This window comes from Erigeron canadensis, chromosome 3 (genome assembly GCF_010389155.1).
Source record: "Erigeron canadensis isolate Cc75 chromosome 3, C_canadensis_v1, whole genome shotgun sequence".
NCBI lineage: Eukaryota > Viridiplantae > Streptophyta > Magnoliopsida > Asterales > Asteraceae > Erigeron > Erigeron canadensis.
The window spans coordinates 14,018,698-14,036,896 of record NC_057763.1 but is presented as its reverse complement, the minus strand read 5'-3'; the positions used below and the strand labels follow the sequence as shown (position 1 = coordinate 14,036,896).

The 18,199-nt window shown below is 32.0% G+C and overlaps 1 protein-coding gene across 2 annotated transcripts; it reads right to left on the bottom strand.

The window, feature by feature from the left end:
- Positions 1 to 12,201: 12,201 nt before the first annotated feature.
- On the bottom strand, positions 12,202 to 16,912 carry LOC122593307 (homeobox protein knotted-1-like LET12). 2 transcript variants are annotated; one of them, XM_043765700.1, is made up of 6 exons: positions 16,150 to 16,912; positions 14,006 to 14,126; positions 13,711 to 13,898; positions 13,487 to 13,618; positions 12,880 to 13,016; positions 12,202 to 12,782 (listed from the first exon to the last, which is right to left on the bottom strand). In XM_043765700.1, exons 1-6 carry the CDS (start codon positions 16,825 to 16,827, stop codon positions 12,779 to 12,781), a joined length of 1,260 nt encoding a protein of 419 aa, XP_043621635.1. In that variant the 5' UTR covers positions 16,828 to 16,912; the 3' UTR covers positions 12,202 to 12,778. The 2 variants fall into 2 exon arrangements, with proteins under 2 accessions (XP_043621635.1, XP_043621634.1); XM_043765699.1 differs by having other exon boundaries at positions 12,202 to 12,791; positions 16,150 to 16,910.
- Between the last annotated feature and the right edge of the window lie 1,287 nt (positions 16,913 to 18,199).

Here is an 18,199-nt window from a genome sequence, read left to right as displayed (position 1 = left end):
TACGTTATATATATAAGACAATTGACAACTTTTTCAACCGTATATCACAAAAAATCATTTGCTGGCAGTGTATATACATGTAAAACATCATCTCTTTTGTTTGACAGGTGTAGATCGAATATCACAAGAGATAATCTAGACTATGTTGTCTTAACCGGGTCCACGCTACATAACCCCTCACCTAATACCCAAGGAAAATCTTGCCCTTTTAGACTCGAGCCTGAGTCTGCTCAAATCGAAACTCTCAAAAAGGGACTTTCTTGCTATTGGACTATTAACCCGTGGATATGCAACACATCATCTTTTTTCAAGTTTTATTGAATTTTATTAGGTGAGTTTAATTTTATTGATATTAAGACAAGTAGATTTATCTATATGAATTATATTTTGAATTTCAGTAATCCTACATCAGCAAAGAGTTTCTTGCGAAACCTTTGTAACATATGAGATTGTTAAAATAAAAAGAGTTATCGCAAAGGATTAAACCTTTAATTACAATTGATCGGGGAGTTTAACTAACAGATTTTGGTATATAGACAATGGCAGGTCGTGGGGAATTGAAGGGCATGTACGTGTTAGGTCATGATACGATCGGTTCATGTTGTCAGTAACCTTGTCTGGAATTTGCGACTCAAATATAAGAAAATTTATTTAATCTTGTTTAATCATAACATAACTTTAACTTATACTAACTAAAAAGCTTTTGACCCAGCGTTATATAAGTAATCCGTACTATGAGGAAGTTATGGGTTGATCGTGTTCTGTATCCCATAATAATCATGTATATATATACTATCATAAAGGACAATCAAATAAGAACAGTATTAGAATAAAACACATTAAAAACACTTAAAAACTATATTTTGATGCATTAAAAGTTCATAAAACTGACATAGTGCATAGCTAATTATCATTATTTAGGTGTTTAACAACACATTGATCAGTCAAAATAAAAAAATTCACCTTTTTTTATTGGATGTATCATTTTGATGAGTATGCATCCAAAATGCATGCACAAAACAAAAAATGTGATTTTTTCGATTTTAACGAATCAATGTGTTGTTAAACACTTAAATAATGATAATTAGTTATGCAATATGTTAGTTTTATAGACTTTTAGTGCATCAAAATGATGTTTTTAAGTGTTCTTATCGTTCTTATTTTAAAAGTGTTCTTACCGAAGGGTTACCCATATGTATAATTCTTTTTTAAAGGTTTACCCGGTGAACCTCTTTTTTTTTTATTCTATAAATCTCTAATAATCTACCTTTACATAAATAACAAGTGAGATTTAAACTCTAGTGGAATAGCCTAAAGTAAAAAACCTTATCGATAAGCCACTAATCCCATTAACATGTATAATTGTATTCACAGAGAAAAACAACCATGTATTAACTTAGGTAAAAGTGTGAAGTCATTCAAATGAAACGATACAAGATAACATTGATCAGAATATATAGTTCATAAAGCCATATTAAGCACTTGAAATTAAGATGATTACACAAAAATAAACATAGACATGGTATGTTGCCCGGATAGACCATTATAATGAGCCAAAAATTGCTCTGTCATCCTGAGCCAACGCTAAAGAAAGGAAAAGAACTTTTAATTAAAAAGATGTATGTTACATACACACTTTTTATTATTATTGAATTACACAAATTGATCGATCTGACGTTGATAATTCGCCATCTTCACCAGTCCCACTCAAACGCTGCCTTTTCCATGGTCCGATATATACCCCTGGGCGTTGTCATGGTGATTTTGTCGCTTGATGGATCTTCAACATGAATCTGTTCAATTGTGATCCATAAAAACATTTCTTTGGACCTGGCACCTGTCAACTTTGTGATCTTGCACTTCTCAATGTTCAAAGTGAGCTCAGAAGCATATGACACTTGCTTTCCAGCCTTCTCGTATTTGTGAACAATATCGTTCTTTTGTTTGACCCACATGAACCCCGTTTCTTTGACATAGCCTAGTTCCTCTGCGTCCACAACGGGCAATAGGCCATCAGGGAGATAATGTTCTTTCAATATTGTTCTGAGCCTTTCTTTACATATATCATGCCCAGTACAGATTTCAGCACTTGCTCTAATTTCGGGTGTGATTAAAGACATTTTCACAATGATCAAAATTAATGAAGTAAAATGATATGGCGCTAGGTAAGGCTGGAACGGTTTTTAGTTGTATCACTGTATGATAAGTAGTGATGGAAGACTTATACAACATGGTCTTTTTATAGCTCCTTGTATGAAGATATGACCTTGGTTTTTGTTTAAACTTCAAAACTACCCCTAATTACACTCATTTCTTTATTCGTTTATTTAGTCTCTACTTTTATATTTATTATTTCTATTGAACTTAAAAGTATTAAATTGTCTCATTCCATGTTTAATAGTTAACCGAACTCTTAAATCAAGTTCTTTAAAAGGAAGATAGGAGGAGCCAAATAATTTATAAGATAGTATACATCAGTGATAAAAGATCTCAAACAAATAGTTTATTGAATCTCAATTCAATAATCAACACAAATAACCTTTTGATCTCAATCAGAATTACTGAAAAAAAAATCACCACAGCTAATCTGTTGTGATTCTATTATCTAAATGATAATAGTTCTATTACAGAAACAATACCTATTATTATTACAATTGATCGATCGAATATATATATATATAATGAATATATAGAGAGAATATATAGAACAAAGTTGCGTATGAATATTTTTGGTTATATTTACAAAATGAGACGTATGAGTATATTTATACTCATACACTTTCATCTTGTAACACTCTAGTCCCTCCAGTCTTCTTTCTTCCAGCTTTAGTCCTCCTCCTTTCCGTTGTATCCTTACCTGCACAACAAGTTCTAAACACACACAATTAGTCCCTCAACTTGTATGATAAGACTATTATTTCAACACCTCCCTTTAGTCTTATCATGAAAAACATCAAGCAGATTCATTTTTTAACACAAAATATTGTGTTGTTTTATATCCAATGCTTTTGTAAAGAAATCTGCAATTTGATTTGCAGACTCTATTTTCTTTGTACAGATCACCCCTTTCAAAATCTTTTCTCTTACAAAATGTAAATCACAAGGTGCTTTGTTCTCTCATGAAACACTGGATTATGAGCAATCTTAATTGCTACACTACTATCACAGAATACATCTATAGGACTTAAAACATTACAATTCAAGTCTTTCAAAATTTTTAAAATCCAGATAACTTCAGAAGTGACAGAGGCAAGAGCTCTATACTCTGCTTCTGCTGAAGATTTTGATATTGTATTCTGTTTCTTGTTTTTCCAGGAAACCAAAGATCCACAAAAAAACAAGCAGTAACCAAAAACACATTTTCTGGAAACCACACACCTAGCCCAGTCAGCATCTACAAAAGCTTCAACTTTTATAGTACTATGCTTAGAAATCTGAAACAGCTTTACCTGGTAAACTCTTAAGATACCTTAAGAGTCTAAGAGCAGTATCCAAATGTGACTTCAAAGGTGCATGCATGAATTGGCTAAGGCAATGAACTGTATATGAAATATCAGGCCTAGTAGTTGTCAAGTAAATTAACTTCCCAACTAGTTTTTGATACTCAGTGACATTAACAAGTTTAGGATCTCTTTTAGAAGAAATAGTAGACAATGCAACATTAGGTTGCATTGGAGAATGACTTGGTTTACTAGCAAGTAATCCAAATTCACATAACAAATCTAAGCAATACTTTCTTTGAGTAAGAATTAAACCATCAGAAGTATTAAGAATCTCAATTCCCAAAAAATACTTTAATTTTCCCAAGTCCTTAATCATAAACTTGGTTTTGAGAAATAGCTTAAATTTCTCAATTTCCTTTGAATCATTACCAGTGATAATAATATCATCCACATAAACAAGAATGGCAATAAACAAACTATTCTCATTTTCCACAAACAAAGAATAATCACTTAAACTTTGCACAAAACTATGTTTAAGTAAAGCACTAGTTAATTTTTCATTCCATTGTCTTGGAGCTTGCTTAAGCCCATATAAAGACTTATTTAACTTACAAACCCTTTTTTCAGAATGCTCAAAATATCCAGGAGGAAGATCCATATACACATCCTCATTAAGATCACCATATAAAAAAGCAATATTAATATCTAATTGAAATAATGGCCAATTATTTTGAACAGCAAGAGTAATCAAACACCTAACAGTTACAATTTTGACAACTGGTGAAAAAGTTTCTTCATAATCCACACCAGCTTTTTGATTGTAACCTTTAGCAACAAGTCTAGCTTTGTACCTCTCTATCTTACCATTTGATTTATACTTTATCTTATAAACCCACTTGCATCCTATTGGTTTTCTATTTAAAGGTAAATCAACAATATCCCAAGTATTGTTCCTATACAAAGCCTCCATTTCTTTATTCATAACTTCATTCCAACAAGCATGTTTAGATGCTTCAAAGTAAGTAGAAGGTTCAACACTCTTATTTAATTCAGTAACAAAACACAAGTTCTCTTTAAACAAATTTGCATAAGACACATACTTCTCTAACCCATATTTAACATTACTATTCATAACAAAATCTTTAAAATGTCTTGGCAACTGTCTAACTCTATCAGATTGTCTAAGATTTAAATTTTGAGAACTGTTTTCATTGTTAGTACTAATTTGAGAACTATTTTCATTATTGGTACTAATATCAACATTAGTACTACCCTCAGAATCATTATTTTGTTCTTCAGTGGCTGCAACAACTTCATCATCATTAGTAGAAACAATGGGATCATTAGGTAAAATAGTTTCCTCATGTGATCCCAATGGACTGCCAGAATGTGAAGAAGAGTTACCATGCCTACTAGGTCTATTACCATTCCTTCCCTCTTCATCATCCCTCTTCATCATTGGGTGTTTCATTAAGATTATCAAAGTTGCTTAAGTCAAAGAAATTTTCATGATTTAAATCATTTATAGAACATGTCTCAGATTTCTCAAAATCTTTTTGTTTAAAAGGAAAAATTTCTTCAAAAAATTTAACATCTCTTGAATACACAATTTGTTTACTATCCAAACTATATAACTTGTATCCTTTCTTAAAATTTGAATACCCAACTAAAACACACTTTTCAGACCTACTAGCAAACTTATCACTAACATTTAAAACAGTGGCATAAGCAAGACAACCAAAATTTCTTAAGTGATAGAGGGAAGGCGACTTATTAAACACCAAATCAAAAGGAGACTTTCCATTTAGCACAGAAGTAGGCAATCTGTTAATCAAATAGGTTGCAGTTAGAATGCATTCAGTCCACATGTTCAAAGGAATCCCCCCTTGGAAAAGAAGGGATCTAGCAACATTCAACAAATGCCTATGTTTTCTCTCAGCAATTCCATTTTGCTGTGGAGTATAATGAATAGAAGTCTGATGTAAGATTCTTTCTTTTACACAAAACTCATTAAACTTGTGATTGACAAACTCAGTACCATTGTCACTCCTAAATATTTTAACAACTTTGTCAAATTGAGTTTTAATCAAGTTATGAAAAGAAATAACAGAATCACAAACTTCAGACTTAGTTTTAAGAAGATAAACCCAAAATGCCCTATTAAAGTCATCAACAATGGTCAAAAAATATTTAAAACCATCTCTACTTGGAACCTTGTAAGGTCCTCATACATCTAAATGCACAGGATCACCCACATTTTTAGACTTATGATCACTTAAAGGAAATGGTTCTCTAACTTGTTTAGCTCTCATACAAATTTCACAAACAGAACTTTGTTCAATATTGTTTAAGTTTAAATCTTCTTTTAAAACATTTAGAACTTGGTCAGCAGGATGACCAAGCCTGCAATGCCAAGTATATTTTAACACAAAACAAGTTGATTGAGAAACAATTCCAGCAAAAACATTACCTTGTTCTTCATTAAAGTAATATAAACCACTAGATTGTTTACCAATCCCCAGAATTTTCCCTGCCCTCAAAACCTAAGTCAAAATATAACAATGTAATTCATCAAAAACAACAATTAACTTGCTATCTCTAGCAAGCTTATGAACAGAAATTAGACTAACACAATATTCTGGTACTACTAACACATCATATAAAACAAGATATTCAGTTAACTGCATATTACCAATCTTAGTTATATATGTTTCTGTTCCATTAGGATGTGATACCTTAATCTTTAAATGTGAAATATCAACCACATTAGTCAAATAATTTTCAGAATATGTCATGTGGGAATTAGCACCAGAATCAACAATTTTACCATTAGTAGTTCTCTTTTTATGCATCAGATTATTAGCACAGAAGAACCTATCAAAGTTTTCATTAAAAATTTTACTGTTGTTAACAACAATACCTGACATATTAGCATGCACACTCTTTCCATTTTCAGAATTGCCTCTAATAAGAGAAACTAGAGTAGCCATCTGTTCATCAGTAAAACCAGTAGAAGAACTAGAGGGCATAGAAGAAGCCTTATTATCACTTTTTTCAATAGTATTATTACTTGACACATTCTTTCCTTTAAATCCTTGTCCAAATTTCTTTTTACCAAAGTCAGGTGGGTAACCAATAGTCTTAAAGCATTTCTCAATTGTATGACCATTAAATCCACAATTCTCACAAATCACAGCAGAACCAAAATTAGAATTACTACCTCTTTTATCAAATTGTCTAAAATTAGATGCAGTCCTAGATTGAAATCTTTGAAAATTAGACTTAGAAGGCACATTAGAAGCAAACACAGAATTTTGAGCTTTACTAGAACCACTAACAGAACTACCAGAAGCAAGAACTCTATGTGACTCTTCACTAGATATTATAGCATAAGCACTTCTTACATCAAGTAATGGTTCTTTAGTTAAAATGTTACTTCTAATTTGCATATATGAATCATCTAAGCCCATTAGAAACTGCATATATTTTATTAACTGATTATGTTTCTTAAAATTTTCAGCAGCATGACAAGTACATTTAGGTAACTTAACTAAAGCATCAAACTATTTCCACAAAGCATTAAGTTTATGATAGTATTCTGCAAGTGTAGAACCATTTTGAGATAAAGAATTAATCCTATGATGCAAGTTAAAAGTTACAGACCCATCTACTTTGTCATAAGTTTCCTTAAGTTCAGTCCAAACATGAGAAGCTCTTTTAGAAAAAATCTAACCAAGAAACAGTTCTTCAGAAATTGAGTTTAAGATCCATCCTAATACAACAGCATTAACTCTATCCCATTGTTTGCCTAAAACTTCATCAGTATTTGATCTCCTACATGTACCATCTATAAATCCAGTTTTATTCTTTCCTTCAAGAGCAAGTAACATAGCACAAGACCACACAGAATAATTTTCAGTACCTTTAAGTTTAATTGACACAACAGTCAGAGAAACAGAATCATTAGGATGCAAATGTAATGGATGACTTACATCAAGTTTACTTATTCTAGTCACATTGTCACTTAAAGTAGAATTATCAGACTCATAACCAGAACCATAACCTCTAAGATTATCATCATCCATCTTTAACAGATTAATCTCAATTAATCCAAACAAGAACACAAATAGCAGTCAATCTCAATAAACAAACAAACGATTAACTCTAAATAACCAATAAGCAACCAAGAATTAATCTAAAACAACCAAATCAAATACTAATATATATATATATATATATTGAAAATAGATCTTATCTCGCAATAATGTCACGGACAGAATTCCTTGCCTCTCACGGAGGTAGGTCAAGTTTAACAAAATTGTTTTGAGTGAGAATAAGAGAAAAAACAAAATTTTATTTTATTATATATATATAATCAACAGGAAATAAAAAGAGAAAAGGAGACAAACAGTGCTATCGGATGAAGCTGAATATGGAACCCTACTAAATTAGTGATTCACTTAGTCACTAATAATAGCAGGATCAGAACAAATAACAAGTTTCTGCAGCAGAAATAACCAGAAAATTAGGTTTATTCTCAAATAAACCAGATTAAATCTTCAACAACCAGAAACCCTAACCACTAATTTTTCTCAAAAAAATTAGGGTTTTTAGATAATAATCGAATCAGAATGAACCAACGATGATTAGATAATCATACGCCGTTTCTTAAAACAGTTCTAAAAGAAACCCCCAAAATCGATCGAAGAACCCTAGATTTATTATTTGAGAAATTTTAATTGATTTAAATATGATTACGATATTCGTAACTTGGCTTTGATACCTTGATAAAAGATCTCAAACAAATAGTTTATAATCTCAATTCAATAATCAACACAAATAACCTTTTGATCTCAATCAAAATTACTAAAAAAAAATCACCACAGCTAATCTGTTGTGATTCTATTATCTAAATGATAATAGTTCTATTACAGAAACAATACATATTATTATTACAATTGATCGATCAAATATATATATATATATATTTAAATTGAATATATAGAGAGAATATATAGAACAAAGCTGCGTATGAATATTTTTGGTTATATTTACAAAATGAGACGTATGAGTATATTTATACTCATACACTTTAATCTTGTAACACTCTAGTCCCTCCAGTCTTTTTTCTTCCAGCTTTAGTCCTCCTCCTTTCAATTGTATCCTTACCTGCACAACAAGTTCTAAACACACACAATTAGTCCCTCAACTTGTATGATAAGACTATTATTTCAATAATAAGGGTTAAGATTTTTTTAACATGATTAAAAGAATCATTTATGTTTTTCCAAAGCTAGCTCATGAATACTAGAATTGAGGGTTGCCATGGTGTGGTGATGGGGTCCTTAGTTAAATAAATAACGTGGATTTAGCACAATCGTTGAGTTTTTGGTCGACAAGTGACTAATGTAGGTATGTGACTAAATTACGTTAGAAAGGAGAAAAAATGTAAATTAGAAGGTCATTTTTTTAGCCTAACAAATATACATGCATATTTATGTCTACCAAAACAACTTAACCAAGTGTTTATCATTTCCTAGAGATAATCAATAAAAGAAGGATACTACGTAGAAAACTAATAATGAACGCCAAAAATTTTGTCTTCATTGAACATTTGAACCCCAATTGTACATACGCACCTACATGTTGACCGTTGAGATACCTAATGTGAAGCTAACTAAAAGGTTTTTGTCTAATAGTAGAAAAGCATATTAAAATTCCTAGCTAACTAAAGGTGTTTTGTCCAAGGGTAGATATGTATATCCATCGATATATGAAAAACAAGAAAGGAAATGACAAAATTAAGCTTCAAATTAAGGTTATAATTAATCTGTTTAGACATGAAGATGTTTTCATATTTTAGTAGGTGAATTATATTCACAGTATAAAACGTTAATACATGTCTTAATAATGCATGTCTTAATTAACAGGCTAAATATAATTTCAGGAGCTACGTTTATTATTAATACTCATTTATTTTAATGGTACTATTCATATTCCAGCGCAACTTGGCGCTTTAGTGGTGGGGGCGTTGGTAGCGGTGATGTGGTTATTAATGTAAAGGTAATTGATGTAAAATAAGTAGTGTAGTTATGTATGAGATAAAGGAAAAAGAAAATTACAATTTTGGTCCCTTAAGTTGGCAGGATTTTCAGTTATTACCCTTAAGTGAATTAATTACAGAAAAAACCCTGAAGTTGATCAAATTTTTCACTTTTAACTCTGTAACTAACAACCGTCTATTAAGTTCGTTAAGTGAATGACATATTCGTTATTTTACCATGATCCCGTATTCTCACACTCAAACACAAACCAGATTCGCCAGTTTTGCTGAAAACGAAATGTTAACTGAAATCACGACGACAGAAATTTGTAAATCACGATCGGAAAATTAAAATCTCGATTTATCTCTTGTTAGCTTTGAATCAGAACACGAAACATGTTGCAATTGACTCAGGAATCAATCGCGAACGACCCTAGCCAAAATAAATCCGATCTAGACTTCGCCTGAAAAACTCGACTCGCCGGAAAAACTTGTTTGAATCGAAAAGAAATACAAAACAAAGCAATTGCACTTCGAATCCAACCAAATCTAGCCTAAACCGATCACGATCCAAGCAATTCTGAATCCAAAAACCCTTGTTTTCGATCTCAGATGTGTGTGTGTGCTCGTTGTGTGTTTTTTCAGTTAACATTTCATTTTCCGACCGTCGTAATTTTCAAAATTTGGGTTTGTGTTTGAGTTTGGAAGAATAAGAAGAAGGGATCATGTTGAATTGGCGAATATGCCCCTCACTTAACGGAGCTAATAGACGGCCGTTAGTTACAGAGTGAAAAGTGAAAATTTTGACCAACTTCAAGGGTTTTTTTGTAATTAATTCACTTAAGGGCAATAACTGAAAATCCTGCCAACTTGAGGGACCAAAAATGTAATTTTCTCTAAAAGAAAAGTTGTAAATTAAGTCAATTAATTATAAGTATTTCAAGATATTATAGGTATTTTAAGTGAAACTTTTTAAAATAGTTAATAGAAAAAGAGGAGCATTTTGTGGTTATCGTAAACTTAGTTGAAGAAAATTAAAGATATAAATATATTTTATAATGTAAGATAGATATAGATATCAATATATTTTCAAGGAAAAAGTTACTCGACATGCCACACGGAATATTCTAATGTATACTCTTGCATAAAGTAAATCACCAATTCACCATTTTCTCATATTTTAACTTTACCATTCTTTTTTATTAACTAATTTAAATTTAAATATCTCTACTTAATATACCCATAATACCTTATCGTTATCACTCATCACTGTCGCCGTATTATACGGATATCTTTTTCGTATAGTTTATCTATTGTGATGCGAGGGTATCGCCCTCGTCGACTTTGTTTAAATGAGGTTGAAAAATGAATTTTTTTATAGTTTATTTTGGAGTTTTGGCCCATTTCTTTAAATCTTTAGCCCAATATATGTGTGGCTTTCGTTCTTCTTTTTCTGTATAGCGTAATAATCCTAATAAAAAAGTTAGTCGTGCCGTTGGCCGGGGCTTACAAACATTAACCGGTTAATTATTTGAAAATTTTTTTTAATAAAAATCTTACAAATTAATATAATAAATAGAGTAACTCTAGCACTGTTGGGCAAGGCTAACAGATATAAATACCCAAATAATAAATAGAAAAACCGATCAAATTACATGTAAACACACTCACGGCTAACTATTAACTAACTACTAACTCACGGCTAACTTATATTGTTATAGAATTTGATGAAACAACTTTATTAAAAACAAACGCAATTTATATTGAAAAATGATGATTAATAATGATGATAATCAAAGAAAGTTATGTTGTAGTCATGGTGGTATACGTTCTCTGATAGAATGATAATTAAAGGGTTGAAGTGGACCACTGTTGCATTACGTTCTCAGCAAGTTTGACATTTCCTTGCATATGGTAACTTGTTAATGACGGAGTTGCATATCATACACACTAAAGATTCATGAAAAAGATAACATGACCATTTAGTGTTTCATCGATGGTTCTATATGGTTTCATTTTATCAGGTGGTGGAAAATGTATCATAAAACTTATTCGGTATTCAAATTAGTATTACGGGTACCAAAAAAAAAAACTGATTTTAACGGATTCTAAGAATCGAAACTAGAAACCGAATTAATTCATTACGGGAATTCGTAACAGTATCTGTTCAGTTTCGGTATTCCAAAAGATTTTTCGCTATCAAATTAAAAGTCTTGTGCATGCAAAATAATAATAATTAATTGTATTATTTTTTGGGTCCCTATCAAATTGTGAGTCTTGCTCAGTAGCCCATCTTGCATAATTTAAGTCACCTTTATTGACTAAGCTTGATTAGGACTTTAAAAGAATAAACAAACTAATAGCAACAACGTTGAAAGCCAGCACACTATTGTGCTAAGAAACTATAGCTACAAATTGCCAAAGGTACACAAAAGAAAACATCGACAGTGGTAATGATTTCTAAGAATTCAACTTCCAAATAAGAAATTTGGAAACTGATCGAGGAATTACTTTTCAACTTCAAAAACGGATGCAGAAAGTGAGCTTATACTAGGTGAAACATAGAAGGAAAACAATGCTTGAAAATTAGGCATCAGGAAGTGAACTTGTAACAAGTTAATTACCGACTATAAGTCAACACAAAGATGATAATGTTGTTTAAGGAGGCACATCAAACATCACATCAAACAACTTATATGAAGATCATATTCTAGATTTTCTCAACAAATGTATACGTAATAATAGCCCATAATATCTGTATTTTGACCATGTCTTCTAATATTTATTACAATAGGAAATAGAAAATGGTGTTCCTTGTAGACACCATGAATAGTACATGATAAATATACCCCACACACAAACACACTATATAAACATGTTGGCCATCCTAATGGTATCACCAACTTAGACTATGTGGTTATATACATACAAAACCTGTGATAATTCTAATCACCCCTTCCCCAAAAGAAAATCCAACTCAAAATTAAGATGATGGAAAATTTTTGTATTACATATTATATGTCTACTCGATGAACCTTTTATATTACTATACTTTAAAACAGAAAAGAAGTGATGCACTGTCCAAGTATGGGCATACCTTCAAAAATAACTGTCACTTGGGTCTGAACTTATATTTCGAATCGCTGATGAAGACAGGCATCATTCACTTCTGTACCAAGTCAGAGAAAAAGGATTCACTTCACTTACTTAATTTCTTCTAATTGTATTGACGAAATTTTTACTGAAGTTGTAAGTGATGTGAATAGTTTCAAACATCACATTCTCCTTTGTTTCACCTGGCATTACTTTTCACCACAAAAACTAGTTTTGTTAGATTGAAGAACTGTTGAAAGAGAGATTGTTAATGGTTGAGAAGGTCAGCTAGTGGTTCACCTCTTGCGTTTACTCTTGACAGTTGTCGAGGATGAAGGATTACTGTGCCAGTTCCTTTTTCTTTGGTTGATGAACCAGTTGTTAATCTGCTTCAGCTGTAATCCCGTTTCTTGTACCAATCTTGCTTTGTCTTCCTCCTGAACAACCATTTGTTAAACAAAATATGTTATGAAGCTTCCCAACAGTCTTTGATGAAAATACGAAAATGTCATGGTAAGAAAAGCTCAAGGAATTTCAAATATATAAGCCAATATCTATACATCTTCTAATGTCCAACTTACGTGACACACTTTATTGAGCATGAATCATGTTCTAAACTGCTAACGGCCAATGGGCTTGATACAGATAAGTTTGCTTTTCTTAGTGAAATGAGTGGTCTTTTTTCAAAGTACAAAGATCATCAAAATTCATGTGATGATACAACCGGATCAATGCAAATGAAATACATGTTCTGTCCAAGTTATAAAAAATAATGTCTTCACTCTAGAAGTTATGTTGTATGTGTGTAATTGGATTCCCAACGAAGTACATGTCTGACTTTTGCACAATCAAAGCAAGTAACCATAAGCAAGTGTTGACACAATTAAGAAGAGCGTATAATGCTTACGGTGGGGTAAGGCCACTTAGAATGAGACTGCCACCAGGCTTTTAGTAGGGAGGTGGTATCTCCAGGCAGTTTTCCAGCTCTTCTTTTACGTAGGATTTCCTCTCTAATGTCAACAATTTTCTCCTTGTAGCCCTAAGGACAAGAAGAGTTAAATTGGATCTACTTAAATTAAATAAAAAACGGTACACAAAAAACAAAGCAGTTGTATCAGTCCAGTCTTTTACCTGCTTCAACTCATGCTTTAATTCTTGCCTGACACGTTCCATTAAAGAACGTTCACTTTCAGTAGGAAGACCAAATCCCATGCTGTCCGAAACATCTAGGCCTCCATCAAACATGTTAGCATCACTGTCTACTTGTTCTTCATCGTCATCAGACATTGTTGCACCTGTACCTTCCCCAGGTGCTACACCTGAATGATAACGCATGTTCAGTTACATGTACTTATGCTAATTCTATATATCCAAAATGCGATGTTTTTCATTCATACAATCAATACACAAATGATGCTCTGCAAACCTGTTAAGCTTTGTAAAGATTGTTCAAGCTCCCAACAAGCCATGACCGCTTCCATTGCATGGACACGGACATGTTGCTGCAATTGTTCTTTAAATGAAGAAAGCAGTACAACATAGTGTGCCTGCACAAGAAAAAAAAAATTTGAAGAGTTAAAATCCTACCGGACAGAGGAAAAAAATGAAGTTTTAAACATAAAAAAAAAAAAGAAAAAAAAAAAAAGAATTCCGAGTGGACAAAGCTTAGAAGGGGACTCCAAAATTAATTATGACTACTTTCGAATAATTGTATCACATCAATGAAAAGTACTGAGTAAAAAATATGCATATCACATAGAGTACCCTGATTAAAGTTCACGATTAATCCCCATTGCCCCATGGGCCACTTATTTCCCACTAAATAAAGATAAATATTCACAGCAAACTTAATATCAATCCTTAAAGCAACAGAACCCTTTTATCCCCACCAATTTTACTCTTTCAGTACTAATCATTAGCGTCGGTGATGAAAAATATCAAGAAGAAACTTGTAAAGTGTTCTGTAATGATTAAGTGGATGATCACACTATCTCTAATAAAGCTGATATTAAGACACATTCAAAATGGATAATATAGGGGGCATGTAATCAAAGCTAAATGTTGGTTCGAAAATTTTACTCTAAATCAGCCAATCTGATATTCTGATATTAGCATCATACAAAATTCAACACGTCATTCAAAGATACTAACATGTAAAAACGCATTAAAATGAATATAAAACTGGATGGAACAAATCAAGAAGGTTAAAATAAGTATGTTGCTTATTCCACTATCACAATATTGATAGTATGTGTCAAAAGAAATCTAGCTCTCAAATAAAATAAAAGGCTACGGTTTGGATGTACGAAAGATCCTTTCATAAAATAGTTTAATAATATTCCTAAAGTTCAAATTTTGTATTAGTGACACTTCCAAAAACTTTACAGTTTATTGGAACATCCCCAACAAATAAATAGACCACAATGCAAACAGATTCTGAAAATACTATAAAACTACTAAAAACACAATTGCTGTCGACAAATATTCCGATTCACATCAATAATCAACACGTACCATAAACACCAACATTAAGTATCCGAATTTCACATATATCCCTTCACTAAACTGACATATAATATCTTGACAGGTCGTTCTTATGTTTCCCCAAGACACCTACTTAACAAGATACCTATTGAGAAAAAAATATTATATATTTGGAAATATAATTCTACGAATTCCTAAAATAATAAACAAAGGACTAATTTCTTTTACTCATATACATATTTCAAAAGTTCAAGCAACATAACTGCATAACTCAACAAATAATGCAGGACATATATACATAGCTGACATATGTACAAGGTCACTTTTAAGTAATATTAAAAATTGTCTGCAGCTGATTCAACCATCCCAAATACAACAACATAAGTTAGATAAATGAGCCTCCAATCATAAATTAGACATATTATATTCAATAATTATCATTTGTTAGGTTTATACTTTATATGATATGATTATAAATATACAATAATGTTTGAAATAGTCGCACTTCTAGCACAATTTTTCTAAATACTAAACTTGTGCCGGCCGGCTATCTTTGACATTTTGGAGCCCCTGTTGAACTAATATTCTAATGTAAATAATTTTTTAAGTTTTCTTTCGCATTCCAGTTAGAAAACTTACATAAGAATGGTGAGAACATTTCAAATTGATGCTTTTGTATCTCAAATTAATCAAATTGATGTATTTTCATCTCAAATAAGCACTAATACATGGATGAATCGATGCATATTTCTATTATTTGTCCAGAAAAATTAAGATTCATAAACTTGATGTAGATGCATCCAAGATAGAAAACTTGTGATTTTTTGACGTATCAATTTCTGTAGCACAAGGACCAAAATTGTACATGGCCTCAAAATTATGTCGGCCGGCCATCTACTACTTTCTGGAGTCGTGCAACAACTTTAGCAACTGTGAACTATTTTTCAAACCACAATTATAACCCCTACTATTTGTTTTAGACCCTATGCCAAAACTTAAACACTACCTATGGACCGACACACAACTACTTCTATTTTCCTATACATATATAGATATATAAAGTAATTAGAAAGGTTAAGTAATTACCATAAACTGATTAAGATCCTTATCATCAAGAGGCTGATTATTATGATTGCCAAAAACAGAGTACTTAGCAATAACTTGTTGAGACTGACCCAACTGAGCATCAATTCTAGGCAATTGATCAACCGGTGTAGCAATTCTTAAACACGAAACATGTGCAGACAATAATTGATCATACATAGGATGTGACAAAATATCCGCTTTACACTTTGCGAATTCCCACTCTAATCTTTCATTATTATTTCCATTTCCGTCGCTTTCAATTTCGTGTTGATGTTGACCCACTAATTTCGGGTTGTCACCCGACACAACAAACATAGATTCGCGGGTGTTGTTGTCGGTTTCAGAATTGTCTAATAATGGCCTTGGAGACAACCAATGGCTGTTTGAGTTTGATGAGTCTGAATTAGTTGTTTGTAAATTAAGGAAATTATTACTATTATTATTATTATTATTATTATTATTATTTGTAGTGTTGTCGAAGTGGGTGTTGTGTTGGCGGAGGATGGCGTTGTTAAGCCATGTGGGGGGTGGTGATTGGGACGGTTTTGGGTGGTCGGAAGTGGTGGTTGAAGGTAAGATGCTTGTTAAAACGTCGTCGTTTTCGGTTAAGTGATGGTGGTGGTGGTCGGAGTAGTGATGGAGGGCCATTTCGTGGGTTATGTTGTCGTGGAAAGACATTTTGAGAAAGAGGAAATTAAAGGAGATGAGAGGGAAAGGGATTAAGGCATAGATAGTTCTTTTATTTCTTTTTTCCACAAATATATGTTTCTGTTCACACATGTAGATGAAGACAAATATTAGCGATATTATCTAGGAAATATTGGTTTTTTATTCTTCAAAGAAAACACTATATATCTTTCTTGACATCTTAACAAGGATGTACATAGAATATTTGTATCGATATGGAGGGTGTTTGTAGGGAGATTATTGATGTGGGTGATGACATAGAGAATGTTTATTTATGGTTGTTTGTAGAGAAGGATGGGGAAGGATGAAGAGATAAAGGTAAAAGACAAAAGTTACCTTGGAGTTTATTTGGTTGTTTGTATGAATGATGAATATATTATTGTTGTAGGTAAAAAGTATTTGTGGGAAGAATGGATGAAAAGCTGACGTAGCATATTGATTAGGATGTTTGTTAGAAGGATATCCTAAACTGATGCGGATAGTCTTATGATTATCTTATTTTTTAAGGGGTAAGGGTGTAATTGTTTTAATATATATAGACTCTTTGGCAAGACTATAGCATATGTCTTGACAAAGGGAGATGATATGTACACTATCTGTTTTTAACTGTACACCACCAAATTTGCTTTAAAGTGTTGTACTGTACAATGCTATATAACATGTTTAGTGGTATACGGTCAAGATCTGATAGTACACAGATCACTTCCCATTGACAAATATTGGCAAAGTAAATTGGCAAGTTGGATCGGCAACAAATTTATAAAGCAAGATTTTTTATTTTTTTTAATTTTGGATTTGCTTTTTTTTTTAAGGCAATAATTAGAAAAAAAAAGCGCATTACACCATAGGTTTTGGCAAGAGTTGATAAGTTTTGGCTTAAATTTGGCAACGACACATGTCAAGCTCTTATTGGATATAAACTTGTCAAAAAACATGTCAATTTGTCAATGTTTGGCACTACACCCATTCCCCTAAGGTATTGTGTCGTGTTCTTAAGCAAATTATTAATTAAAGTTTTCTTTTTATTAGGTATTGGGTGTGGGCTTTCTATCGTAAATCCGGTTAATATAACATACTCTAAACCTTCCGTTATAATATTCATTTCATACCTTTTAGAAAAAAAATAACGAATAGTATAATATATGATAAAACTGATAGATGTAGAATTGTAAATCTAACAACCAATGTCGTCTTTTACGAGTTTTGGATCTCAATACTTCAACAGTGTATTGGGAAAGTTGAAATATATATAACACTAGTATTTCTACCCGGGCGTTGCCCCGGGCGAAAAACATAACTCTGGTGATAAAAGTTACAAAAACATTAAGATGAAAAACAAAATTTGCGTGACAAAAGTTAAGAA